The following is a 13792-nucleotide window of genomic DNA, read 5'->3' as shown; positions in this document are numbered from 1 at the left end:
TATATAGTGAAACCCTGTCTCAAATAACCAAGAAAACAATTAATGTCCCAAGTAATACTGTCAAAGACAACAGCATGTCAAAGAGATCCACATCTAATGGAATATTAAAATTTAAAAAATATAAAAGATCTAGTTTTAGTAAATAATAGAACAATATAATGCTTTGCTGAAGTGCTAATACAACAAATAGATTCTTCATCACTAGATACAGTTAGATGTAATTTGGATAATTACTCAATAAAAATGAGGATATAAAACCGTGCAACCTTGAAATTGTATAACTCATTAAAATTTCCACAAAAGCAAGACAGCACTCATGCAGTACCCGACTGCTTCCCAAGACTCCCCATTTCACCCCACTAGCACCCGCACACCACACCCGGCCTCTAGTTTTAGTTCTGCTGTGACGCACAGGCCCGCTTGTGACCCCACTCATACACAACGCTGTAGACGCTGCAGTCCTTACCAGTGCAGTCAGGACACTTTCCAGCTTCTTCATTTTCTTCTGCAACAAGCTGAAGACTCTAATTGCAAATGGAAAGTGAGTTCCTTTTAAAGATGAGCAGCAGCAGACAAGCACAGACACGATTACGTGAAATGTCACTTTCTGTTTCAGGTTAAGGGCTTCTTTTTCACTAGCACTTACTAAATCTTCCACCTTGAAAATAAACATACGCCATTATTGGTAGTTCTCGATTTTTGTAGGTCACATTTTCCAACTGAGGACTATCAAGATACCACGTTTTCCAAATAAAAGGAAATGACAAATACAAACTTTAAAAAGAAAAAACCGTAAGCACTGATCTCTATGTAATTACAAAAATAAATGTCCTCAGAAATTATAATGAATGTAACTGCACTTGCCAACAGGTTCCTGCATTTAAATTACATAATACCTTTATAAAGGTTTATTACTAAGGCAAACGATTTTCTCTTCTTTTAGATTATATTCTGCTATTTTAACAAGGAAAAACACTTTATTTTAGATGAGAATGACAGAAAAAATGAAAAGGAACATACTATTCTCATTAGTGTTATATAGAATCCTATAAAAATCATATAAAATATTAAGAACATCAAATATTCTGCAGAATGTTACAATAACAATATACACGTTTAAAGTTACACAAAGCAACCAATAAATAAATAGAAAATAAGAACAAAAGCTGAGACTCTAACCAGAGTATGAGAAGGGAAGCCAGGGTGAGCTCTGGCAGCACACATACCATCTTTAGCATCAGTGAAGGATCTCCTGCATTTATATTGCCAGCCAACAAGTGAATCATCTTCTTATTTGCTACACCGATTAGTTTTTCTGGCTTTGCACTTTTAACCACATTTTCAAGAGCTGTAAAAAAATTTTGAATACAGAGGACTCTTCTATCACCAACACATAAAGAATTACGTAAAATAAGCATTCAGGTAAAAATTTTACTATTTGTCTTCAAATGTTGGCTTTCTTTTTTTCTTATCCAATTCTAAACCTGTCTGTGAATCAATTTCTTTTCACTGTATACTTTCTGTCTTAGCAAAAATTTAAAAACTTGCTGGCCCACAATAACCACAATTTCAAATTGAAAACACAGCCATTAAAAATGTACTGATCTTCTTTTTAAAGTGTTACCAGTTTGCTTTTTCTAAAAGAACAACTGAATTTCTTACCTTCTTTCCAGCCTCTTAATAGAGGATGCAGAGAACAAATTCCTGATTTTGATAAATACATAGCAATTTTCATCTCAGGAGATTCCATATCAACATTAGTGATGACCATGAAAGGTAGCAGTTGTACAACAACCTGATTTGACAACTGCTCACTTTCACTCAAGATCTCTTCTTTAATTAGTATGGCTGCTGCTATCTGAAGGACCTTGTACCTAAAAGATGCAGTACACCTGGTTGAAATATATATGTTACACATTGTAATGTCGCAAAACTTTATCATTACATCATTCTAGCTTCACTGATAATATCTTGGTCTTCTTTTTGAAAAGCCACCATAGGGGCTGGGGATTTAGCTCAGCGGTAAAAGCGCCTGCCTGGCAAGTGCAAGGTCGTGAGTTCGGTTCCCGGCACCAGAGAAAAACAAAACAAAAACAAAAACAAAACAAAAAAACAAAAACAAAAAAACCAAAAAGAAAAGCCACCAAGACATCACTTAAAAACATGCCAGTAAAGGTATTATCTGGGACAGCCATTTTGCCCTATCAAGTCTTTTTTCTTTTCCTTAAAGAAATCACCAGGTTAAGAAATCATTAGGTCTATAACACAGAAGATGTCATAGCACATGTTTCAACTGCACTGGACATCAGACATGTATCAAGCATTCAAAAAATAATATTAACTGAGCACATCCTTGTGTGATGGAACTATATGTATCTATGTGATGGACATCTACCTATATGACAGACACAAAACTGTGAAAGATGTATGCACTGTCATGCTCTAGGAGCCTTGTTGCTTTTCCTTGCAAAAAGTTTAGGTGCCAAAAATGGAGTAACTGGAGCTCATCAAGTACTATGCAAGATATCAGCAACCTCTGACATACTTTTTAATGTTTTTGTGTTGTTTTTAATCACAAAGTTATAATTATGTAGAAGTACATAAAGTAGACAATTAGAAGTTGTCTCATCCTACTTTCCAAAATTTAATTACTTTTTTACATATTCTTGCATTTTACTTTTAAAATTTTAAACATAGAAAATAGTATAATATAAATTGGAATAAATTAGTTTTATAATTTTATAATGCAAGAGAGTACTGCATTGAAATATGCCCTATTACTGTGATCATAAATAAAATGTAATTAATAAGAAAAAAAAAACAAGAAAAATCAATGTGACCTCCATATGAGAACTTCATCAATTCAAAAGAGCAGAGGGAAAAAGGTGAAGAAATTAACACATACCACTCCTTATTTTTTGAAAGGTCTGCTCTTCGAAAGAGAGTCAGAAGATTTGAAACAGTCACTTCTGCATTAAAGTGTTGTTGGAAAATCTACATGGAAAAAAAATCCACGAGTAAATATTTACTTGTGTCAAATATGTACAGTGTCTCTAAAATAAAATGAACTTTATAGAAAAGGTTTCTTCCCAAGATCCCAATGAAACACCAAAATTTATGAGAGCAGTTTATCAAAAGTGGCACTCATGAACCGATTTTCCACGTTCCCAAGACATTTGCTATTGATAAAGATGTATTAAAAGCAATATAAAAATTTACAAAGCACTTCTGCTCTTGAAGAACTTCTTTATGTATCAAATCGCTCAGTCTAAATGTTTCTTTGAGCTTCTTCTAACCAGACTAAGTCTGAGTTCTCAAGTGAGTAATCTTCCAGGGGAAGAATGATTTCCAAATATCCTCCTGCCTAGAGCAGAGAATCGTGCGAGAAGGGCAAGAAAATATTTACAAACAATGTACATCTCTATAATTCACTCACCTCAAAAGCACCGACAGCTGACAAAACAACATCTATATTATCATCGCCTAATCGGGTTAAAATAGCTTCTTTTATGAAAGACTCATCAATGCCTTCCTGAACAACAGGAAAAAAAAAATAAATTTAGGTGTTGCTACAAACCTCCTAAGATTTTATGCTAGAAAGGAAGAATGGTTTTGTGAAAAGCTTTCTAGAATACCAGTGAAAAAAACACAGGCCCTGCCCTGAAGAAAATTCAAACACTACAGAACTAGGTCATCTCTAACAGGTCTTCTGGGATTAACAATTATTTGGAACAAACTTCCTCCAGTTTCCATTGAAAATATAAAATAGGTATAACACAAGTGTAATTTTTCTATTAAGGAGTTGATCATATTAAAACAAGAGGCCGGACACTGAAGTACACTGACTAAAGAACAAGAAGGCCCAAGTTTAAGTCCTAGCTCCACCACTCACTAGGTGTGTGACCGCAGGCGAGTCACTTAACCTCTCTGGACGATACTGTTCTCCTTGTAAAACAGAACTGCTCATAAGAATACCTACCTGATGGGTTGGCAGAGTTTTAAAAATTATGTCAGTATTGATACATAATAAGTACTAATAAAAGTTAGCTACTTCTATTATCTAAACTTTTACAAGGATAAGGGAATGTACTTCAAAGCCAGTCTATATCACAAATCAGTATCTTATTCTTTTTTAAATTATAAACAAAATGAAAACTAGGTATATACTCACTCACAGTAAGAGAAATATAGGACTGTTAGTTAACCTGAATGTATCCTTATCTGTGCACTGGGAGTAGGGGTGAAATCTTATAAAAATCATGGTCATTACTGCTGGGAGACAAAGTAAAATGTTCAGAATTCACAAAATTAAGTCTAAATTTTATTTGTCAACTGTTACCACAATTTCCAAAATAATAAGCAAGCCATATATCTCAGTCTGGAATTCTAGAACAGAACCTATGTCCTGTCATTCATTGATGGAGAAGGAAGAATAAAACCTGACACAAAGAAAGACATTCACTGTGTCACTGCACTGAAGCTCCGAAAGTGAATGTGCACAATGTCCTTGGTTGAAAAATGAACCAAATCCACAGAACAGAGAAAGAGCCTCAGAGTAAAGCAGGTAGAGTGAGAATAACTTCAGAAAGATTCCAGAAATCCCTTTTACTGTAGACATCAAATTCTTCCAATCACAACAAAGACCGGTGTTTATATTATATTGAGTGAACCAGTAAAATAAACCTATTAGCAGTTTTTAAAAGAAACACAACTCAAAAAAAGCAACACAACTCATGCCACATCAGAGATATATCAAATAGAGCAGCATTTCTTAAATGCTTTAAATAGCTTATTATTTATATACATTTTAAAACTGTAACGTTTGAAAATTTTAATGATATGGAACACAAATACATAAATAATATTTTTAAAAATCTGAAATGCAAATATACAACTCAGTTTATCTCTACGATTACACAGTATCAATTCTTACAACCTTTATTTCTTATGCTAGGATGAGACTGCTCATCATAAGGAAAAGAAAAAAATCACACCCGACACAAACCTTTGATACTTGCATGATATTTTTCAGGTGATTAATGGCCAGCAGTCTCACAGGAGCAAGTGGATGATTCAGACTGAGCAGCAAAGAGGTATCAGAATCTGCCAAAAACTGTAGGTTCACCATAGTTACCAGATGATTTCACTTAAGCTTAGCAGAACACGACCAATAAAAACAGAATACACTTCAAATGGCCCAACATATTAATTAGTAAAAACCATCTAAAACTATAGAAATCACAATGTAAAGCAAAACTGTCTGTAGAATGTTACAACAGATAAATCTGTATTATTAATGGTGATTTCATATGTCCTTTATGTGTATGTGTAGGTTCAAGTCAGTGACGTAGTTCTATGAAGTACTTTTGTAGTTTTATGTATGCCTAATTGCAAGCAAAAAGCACCTCTAATAAATCATTAACATTTCACTGAAGATAGCATATAGCTCAGCTAAATGATACAGCAAAATGAAACTCAAATAAATGACAACTTCATTCACATATGTAACTGGATGAAGAAGAAAGTCTATCAGTCTAAGATCTGGAAATGCAACGCTATCAAAGATGAAAGTCTTATGGAAAAAAAACTAAATCACTTTTCCTCATGATAACTATTTTTAAGGATAATCACAAGAACTTCTGCTTAAAAGTCTAACTTGTGTATAAAGACTAGGGTTGACTCACAAGAATGAGTTCAAAAGTTTTATGAGGGTCATTATCTATTTTAATCAATGATTTAATGTGACCTGTGGGTATTGTACTGCCTAGCACTGACCTAAGAGAAAGCTAAGGAGCACTGGGAACCTCTTAGGTCACCATATGGTAACTGTTTATGAACATCATATATGAAACTCCCCAACAATACTTTTTCTGAAATAAGCACTGTACCCACAGTTATTTAAAAATTATTGTACTTTTCTTCATCTATTCACTTCCTGGGTCGGAGGCAAGAATAATGTCTATGTACAGTCTTATCTCTGTGACATTTCCAAACAGGGGAATTACCATCTGCAGCTATTCAATAACCAAACAATGTCATATTTCCTGTCATAATTCTTCTGCAGAAGAGCAATATACCTGGTATTTTCCTCCACTTGTAGAAAGTGAAATAAATTGGTGAAAAAGCTCTTGCTTTTTTAGACCTGTAATTTCTTTTAAGCGCTCCTCTAAAACAACATCTAATGTTCGGGGATATCTGGAAAGAAATTTAAAAGAGCTCGTAAGTCTTATAAAGGCATTAACCACACATCCACACATATATTAAAAACATAAAATAAAAAATTAAATATTTACTGAGACTTAAATTTTAACAAATGGTATACATAAAACCAAAAGATATTGATCAAGTTAGTCACTATGACCACTCTAAAAGACAAAACAGTCTCTTTATAAAAAAATATACTCTCAGTTCCCACACACCTATTTCTTTTTATATTTAATATTTTTGTTATACATCATGAAAGAAAAAAAATACAGCAAGTCTCTTACAACTCACTATAGTAAGATGTGACTTGTAAGTCATCTCTTTATAGAACAGGATGTATACATTGAAGGAACACTAATACACAACTTACTTGCTTTCTAAAAGTCTGATGAGTGGGAGAAATTGTTCATTAAGCAAAGATACTTTGTTAGGATCAACTTCTTCCTGTGAACTATATGAAATATATTCTTCAAAAAGAAGGCTACAAAAGAAAGCACATTTGATAATTACTACTGAGCCTCTACTGTGTCATCAGGGCTTTATAAATATTACCTCTATTGCCATTCCTCTATGAGGTAGAAATTGCAATTATTTTAGCAACACAGAAACTGAGGCAGTGGTGGTAAATCTGCGGCATGCACGCCATAACAGTCTCTTTGTTATCACTGAAAGTTCTAAAATGTTCACCATCACTGAACAAGGACAAAAGATATCTTCCAATTTGCCTGAGGTCCAATTAAACAGCACCACAAGTCCAACCCTCACTGAGTCTTTGTATGTGAGAAAAGAAGAGGGGTTTTTTACACATTAAGCCCATTCTGATTCCAGAGCCTTCACACGTAACTTTCCAACCAACTTCTCAACAAGGAGCACAGATAACACACACCAGCTGGACGGGCCTGCCCAATCTCACAAAAGGGCAAAACAGACCTAAGAAATCTGCCGTGCAGAACCCACTACTCTATGGAAGAGGCAGAGGCAGGATTCCAAGCTATGTCTGGTTGCAATGCCCACATTCTATTCATCGTGGCAATGAATAGAAGGGGAGGCTAACGTATCTTAACAGAAAAGAAATACTCTTCAATCCATGCATATCCTCAATATTTAAATTCCAATGGACATTTACTATTAACTGTGACTTATTATTTTAGAAATTATAGCCCACTGATTAATAGAAAACTTTAAACACAAACTGTACTTAGTTACCAGCCAAATCTGGCTTAACTATTACCTTTCCATTTTCTTCTATAAATATTAAAGACAAGCAAGAGAAATTACTTTTGCTTTTCATATTGTCACAATTATTCCCCTAAGTACATATAATTAATGAAATGACAAAAACGAAAGTAAGATATAAATAAGAAAGAGATACCAGAAAATTGCTAATCAATCCTGAAATGTCTGATGAGCCTCAAATCTGTAAATCAAAAGCATATTAAAAATAGCTTACCTAGCCAACAAATGGTCTAAATTGTTCTTCAGTGGTATTTTTGTAAGTATAGCTTCTAAGTGCCTCTTGTAGATTTGTCCATCCATCCCTTCAGTGTCTTCTCCTTAATATGTAATAAATTAAAATTAAGTTGGGGAAACTTTTTTTGAATGCTCATACAATTAAATTTACTTACAGGAGAAAATCTTTCTAGGAAGAATTTAAAAACACCCATCAATATTCAGCTTTTTACCTATTTTCAAGGGTGTAGTTTACCTGTTTTATACTCTACAAAGCATTTTTGTATATATTACCCTCATTTGTGTTTTACCTAAAATTCTGTTTTTAACAAGTACTATCATGCTTTTACTAATAAGAAAAGTACAAAAAAGTAGACACTTTTTCCCTAACTGATATTATAAGTGAGTGGTGAAGTTGGGCTATCCTCTAAATCTCACTAGTACAATATCTCTGAAAACAGGTTAACTTTCATGTCCGTGCCTCCTTACTGAAGGTTGTCATCTTCTATGCCAGATTCATTATAAACATAGCAATTTAATGTTGGCCCCTGCCTTCACTGTAAGAATAGGAAGAATATTTTCTCTTTATGGTAGCTATTTTCCTGAAATGCATGTTTAAAATCAAGATTTGGTTATGCAAATCTCATTTTCTAACACACTGACATAATTCTAGTGATGTCTTTATGTTCCCTAAGTAGCAACAGGATCAAGTATTTCTTCTTTCTGTATTTACTGAAAGGTAAAAACAATGCAAATAAATAATCACTTTCTATTTACTTTTGGCTTACTTTTATAAGATGGATTTTTATTCATGAAATTTCTTGGTCTTATACTTTTAATGACCCAGGAGAAAAACATTTTTTGCAGTTGGATGAGAAATTAGTGTGGTCAAGTCTTAGACAGTAAGCTTCTGGACACAAATGTAAAACCACATACCTGTAATATGATGAATCATACAGACAACCAGGTTGGGAAGCATATAACGCAGAAGAGGACTGACATCATATGTTTCAGAAATTCCATGAAGGATTGCAATAAGGTCAGGAACACTACACAAGTGTGGAAAAGGCCTTGGGAGAAGCAAGTACATGTGACACTGACAAGTTAGATAAATGGCAATATAAAATAGTGTATCACTAATACATTCCAAAAATCATTATATTACAAAAATTTTCAAAATAACTACATGCACTTCTAATTAGCGTATTTCTCAGGTCAGTGATACATACTTTTTCCCAAGACTTTCTGGCTTCTGTCTCTGCAGGAGAACTATCAAGCAACCTAATCCATCCTTGACCAAAGAGGGAACCTTGGTCAATGTTTTGATGATCTGGGACGCCAGCGAATTAACAAAGGTATCTTCCATAGTCACTTTCACAGAAATCTGACATATGATCATGTATGTTGCAGCTCTGTAATCTGGTAAAGATGACTTCAATCCCTAGATATTTTGCAAAATATAAGGTAAGTCACTAAGTATAGGAATTATTTTCTTCTACTTAAAATGTACTTTACCACGACAAATTAGAAACATGAATGTTTAAGGAAACACATATGGTTACACTAATTTGTATATACCACATCATGTATCCAAACACTGCCTGGTACCCAACAAATATGCACAATTTTTATGTTTTCATATATGATTTGCAAGCCCTATCCATGAGAGGGACACTTCAATCAGAGTCTGGACAGCAATAAAAAAGGGATCTGCTTAAAGATAGTTATTTTGGACACTGTAAGAGTGAAAACCTGAGCCTCCACAGGGCATCTGGAAAGGCAGCAGGCAGTGGAGCTCTTGAGAAAGGAAACATTAAGATACAAAACCAAGTTCAACTGGAAAGGTGGTGAGACTGCCTGTGTCTGCAAGAGACTGCCCTGCTCTCTTTCCAGTGAGGTAAAATGACTGCCAAGCAAATAGATCTGGGAGACAGTAGCAGAGCCAGAGAGCCAACATTTACTAATTAGGTCTGAGAAAAGTTGTATTTTTCACTTGAAGATTGAACCTTTTTTTTTTTTTTAATTTTGTCTTTTTGGGACAAGGTTTCACTATGCAGTTCAGGTTGGCCTTGAACTCACTTTGTAGCCCAGGCTGGCCTCAAACTCATAGTGCTCTTCCTGCCTCAGCCTCCCAAGTGCTCTTGAGTTTATAGAGTTTGCAATTTTATGTGTTAATTTCATCACCGCCACCATGTCCGGCTAAAGATTAAATTTTATTAACCATCTGAAATAAATTTTCAATTTAAAAACATTTATATCAAAATGAAATTTTCAAAAGCGAGAAAAATTTTTTAAGTACAACACAAGCTCCTTGACACAGCTACAAGACTAACCTTTTGGATATATGGAAACAGTTTGGCAATGACGTTGTCTGATATGTCCTTGGTGGCTACTATAGCAGTCACAATGGTAGAAGCATAAAAAGCCAAGAGCACCCTCAACTGGGCTGCACTTCCTGGATACTCAGCAAAAGCCTAGAACAAACAGTATAGACCAAAGAGACTTACAGGCAATTAGATCAAAATACAAAGATATTTATAGCTCTCTTGAATTACTTCGACATTTCAACTGTTATCACATACAACACTGAATAAATACGTGACAGGATAAGAATGAACTGCCAAGCTATCTTCCTGACATCTGTAGATGGTATTTAAATCGGGGTAGCTAGAACTTGGCAAGGAACAATTTACTTTTGTATTAATTACTTTTGTAGATTAATTTACTTTTATAGAAAAATGCCCTCGGTGATAAAAGGCTGACTTTCAAACTGCTTATGTGCCAAACAGCAGATCATTCAACAAAACAGATCTCTTCAAAGTACCACTGCTCTCAGGGAAGGCTCCAGTATGTCTTCTTCATTCAGAGCAGGCAACCATTTCATGGAATTACTTATTTATGAAAAAATATGTTACATACCTTCACAGATTTGGTCACCAGACTACAAATAAAATCCATGAATCCAAGATCTTTGTAGCAGTGGGTAATCAAAGTTCCTTTAGCTAAGGGCACTCCAGATTGCTATCATTGAAAGGAAAAAACAAGCTATTAAGGATATTCAACAATTAATTATTATTTTCAAGTACCTACCCTAGTAACATCTTTATATTGCCACACAATTCAGAAATACAAAACATAATTGCTCTTTTTAGCTGGTGGCAGTGATGAAATTAAGACATAAAACTGCAAACTGTATAAACTCAAGAGAAGATCAACAATGAACGCAGAGGACCTGAGTGAAAAATGCTTACCATTTTGGTATGTACTAATGTAATATGGATTCTTTACATTTTGAGTAATTTTACTTGTTGGATTTGGTTTGTGAGCCAACATGATAGGGTTCTTTCACTGCTATACAACATTGCCAGTAATAGAAAGAGACCAGGAACCTGGCCAACTTATGCTGCTACTCCCACTACCCACCAGTGTACAAGATCTGCTGATACAATGTTTTTTTTTTTTTTTTTTATTTTTTACGTTTTCTCCGGTACCGGGAACCGAACTCACGACCTTGCGCTTGCCAGGCAGGCGCTTTTGCCGCTGAGCTAAATCCCCAGCCCCTTTTTTTTTGTTTTTTTTTGTTTTTTTTTTTTTTTTTTTTTTTTTTTTGCTGATACAATGGAATTCATCAGTGAAAGGAGAACTGGAAATAACCTTTAGGGGGTAAGGGGAACATGGGTGCCTAGGAAACAGCATGATCTGTGTGCAGACCAGGGAAAATGCTCTTGATGCTCTGAGCAGAATCAATGTTGGCAAGAACAGCTTGCTGAGCAGCTTTATCACATATTGGTTTCTTTAGTTCAAATGTTTTTTGTCTAGATTCTTAATTTTCCTTCAAATTAAAACCTGCCTGCAGCACTCTAGGAGGCTAAGACAAGAGGATCCCAAGTTTAAGACCAGCCTATGCAACTTAGCCACCTAAGAAGATCCTGTCTCAAAATGAGAAAAAAAAAAATGTATTTAATTAAAAATGGGCTGGGAATATAGCTCAGTGGGAAGGCTTTGGGTACTGTATGCACATATAAAATAAAATACAAACAAAGAAAAAAAAACACGATAAAAATCCCCATCTCTTTCCTCTCACTCACTCTGATCACAGACCTTGCCATCATCTGTCCAGCAGACTCTGCACAACCCCGTGGCCCATTCTGGCCTCACTTGTCCTCTTCCTGGCTTGGATCTCCTCACTCAACACACAATGAACTTCTTGCCAACAGCATACATCTCCTTTCCTCTACTACATGCTTCAGACAAAGTGCTAATGGCACGTCAGTGCTTTTACCATGATACTGTGATACTCGATCTTATCCAGACCTAACCTGGTAGGCAACTACCCTCTTACTCATCTATAAACTCATCCCAAACCCCTTAGTCACAGCTTTTAATAATTTCCTGAAGTTCTTCAGGTTACCTTCATCTTTTTAATTTTTAAAAGTACCGTCAGCTGGTCTGGTGGTACATGCCTGTAATCCTAGCCCAGAGGCTGAGGCTAAAGCAGGAGGATTGCTGGCAGTTCAAGGCCAGCGAGGGCTGTACAGTGAGTTCAAGTTCAGCCTAAACTACATAGCAAGAGCATCAGCTGCTTTTTTTTTTTTTTTAATTTTTTAAGTTCCAAAATTTAAAATGGCACATAGTACAGTATAGTAGGAAGAAACAGGCATAAACCACAAAACATGATTCCAATTCCAATTCCATACACTTTAGTTATGTGAACTCCAGCAAGTACTCAATTTTTTGAATCTGTCCTCATCTGTAAAGTTAGTTTTGTGAGAACAGACAACACTATAATATGATATAAAATGCCTAACCTGATGTCAGGTACTAAATAAGTGCCAGTTTATTTATTAACAACAGTTTCAACAGGAAGAAAAATTTTAAAATTATGTAGGTAATATTTGAACGATCCCTAGAAGGCCTAAGGATTTTACTTTTTTTTTCAAATTGTATTTGTAATATTTATGTACAGATATGTCATTCAACAACCATACCTTAACTGGCAACAACCAGAACCATTTGTGCTTTGAATTATTAATTTTTAGAAGCTGTATCACCCGCACAAATATTCTTGTCTCATGGTATGGTAGAACACAACCAATGAGGCTATCTTGATTATAGAGATGGATATGGAACCTGGGAAAAAAGCAAACTCAAATTGACACAAACCTATAGGCAGATTTCCTGACATGTCTAAATCATGCATCTACGAGCTAAAAAGTCCTACAATGAATATCAGTCAGATACAAAGACCTTCAATAAACCTTCTATTTTGCATTCAAGTTTGCTTCAACAAGGTTCTGTCACTCCTTATGCAGTAATGTTTTTGAATATTCAGTATCAAAATTAACACCCTACTCTCCACTGAACTTTAATAAAATGCTAACAAAGTATCCCACAGCATTCCTAACTACCATAATTATAAAAACAAAAGACTAATTAAAAAATCACATTTCTTTGGCTAGGAAAGAATTTGGATAAAAATTATCGAATTATAACCATATATATCTGCACATGAACTTCATGGAGTTTATCATCAGTCTCTGTACCTTAAGAATATAAAATAAACATACTCATTCTGTGAGACACAGTAAATCCTTCCCTATGTTCAGGACTTAGCTCACATGCCTTCGCTTTCAGTCTTCAAGGTCGTTTTCCTAATTCTCTCAGCCAAGTGATCTTTCATACGTTTGTCTAAAGTGTCCTATGCTTTCAAATGTACTCTCTTACATGTCTAGATTCTTAATTTTCCTTCACACTGCTCCATCTTTAGTTAGTTAGTTATACATAAGGCTTTATAGTATTAGCTAAGGGGTTACTTTTCCCATGAAGCTTTCCTCAATTAATACAGGCAGAGCTACCCCATAACCCTGCACAAACTTTTAATATGGTAATTATTTCAAAATAACAACCAAAAGCAACCTATTTATCCATGTATCAAACTTCATGTTTCCTGAAAAATGTTACATGAAGAGATAAATGAAAGAGAAAATAAAAAAAGTACTCCTTACATCAATGATCTATTTGGAAGTTAAATGCTAGATGACAAAGAGAATTTTAATTATACTTTGGAACTTTTTTTGTCTGATGAGTCTAATGTTCTAAGTTAAGAGAACCACGTTAAAACTATGTTTTCTCAATGACT

General features: G+C 34.7%; 1 protein-coding gene across 2 annotated transcripts in view; it reads right to left on the bottom strand.

The window, feature by feature from the left end:
* Heatr1 (HEAT repeat containing 1) overlaps positions 1–13792 on the bottom strand; it is a 44381-nt gene that overhangs the window by 28655 nt on the left and 1934 nt on the right. For both annotated transcript variants that reach the window (XM_005404931.2, XM_005404930.2), the window contains exons 4-17: positions 12642–12783; positions 10573–10674; positions 9987–10127; positions 8883–9094; positions 8590–8723; positions 7655–7757; positions 6575–6685; positions 6078–6195; positions 5006–5113; positions 3437–3532; positions 2906–2994; positions 1663–1874; positions 1227–1348; positions 467–658 (exon numbers count right to left, since the gene is read on the bottom strand). In XM_005404931.2, the coding sequence (XP_005404988.1) occupies positions 467–658; positions 1227–1348; positions 1663–1874; positions 2906–2994; positions 3437–3532; positions 5006–5113; positions 6078–6195; positions 6575–6685; positions 7655–7757; positions 8590–8723; positions 8883–9094; positions 9987–10127; positions 10573–10674; positions 12642–12783 (1882 nt within the window). The remainder of the gene's footprint in view (positions 1–466; positions 659–1226; positions 1349–1662; positions 1875–2905; positions 2995–3436; positions 3533–5005; positions 5114–6077; positions 6196–6574; positions 6686–7654; positions 7758–8589; positions 8724–8882; positions 9095–9986; positions 10128–10572; positions 10675–12641; positions 12784–13792) is intronic.

Source organism: Chinchilla lanigera, unplaced genomic scaffold (assembly GCF_000276665.1).
Source record: "Chinchilla lanigera isolate Chin_1 unplaced genomic scaffold, ChiLan1.0 scaffold00091, whole genome shotgun sequence".
NCBI lineage: Eukaryota > Metazoa > Chordata > Mammalia > Rodentia > Chinchillidae > Chinchilla > Chinchilla lanigera.
Note: the sequence above shows the minus strand (reverse complement) of the source record. Positions and strands in the feature narration are given on the sequence as shown.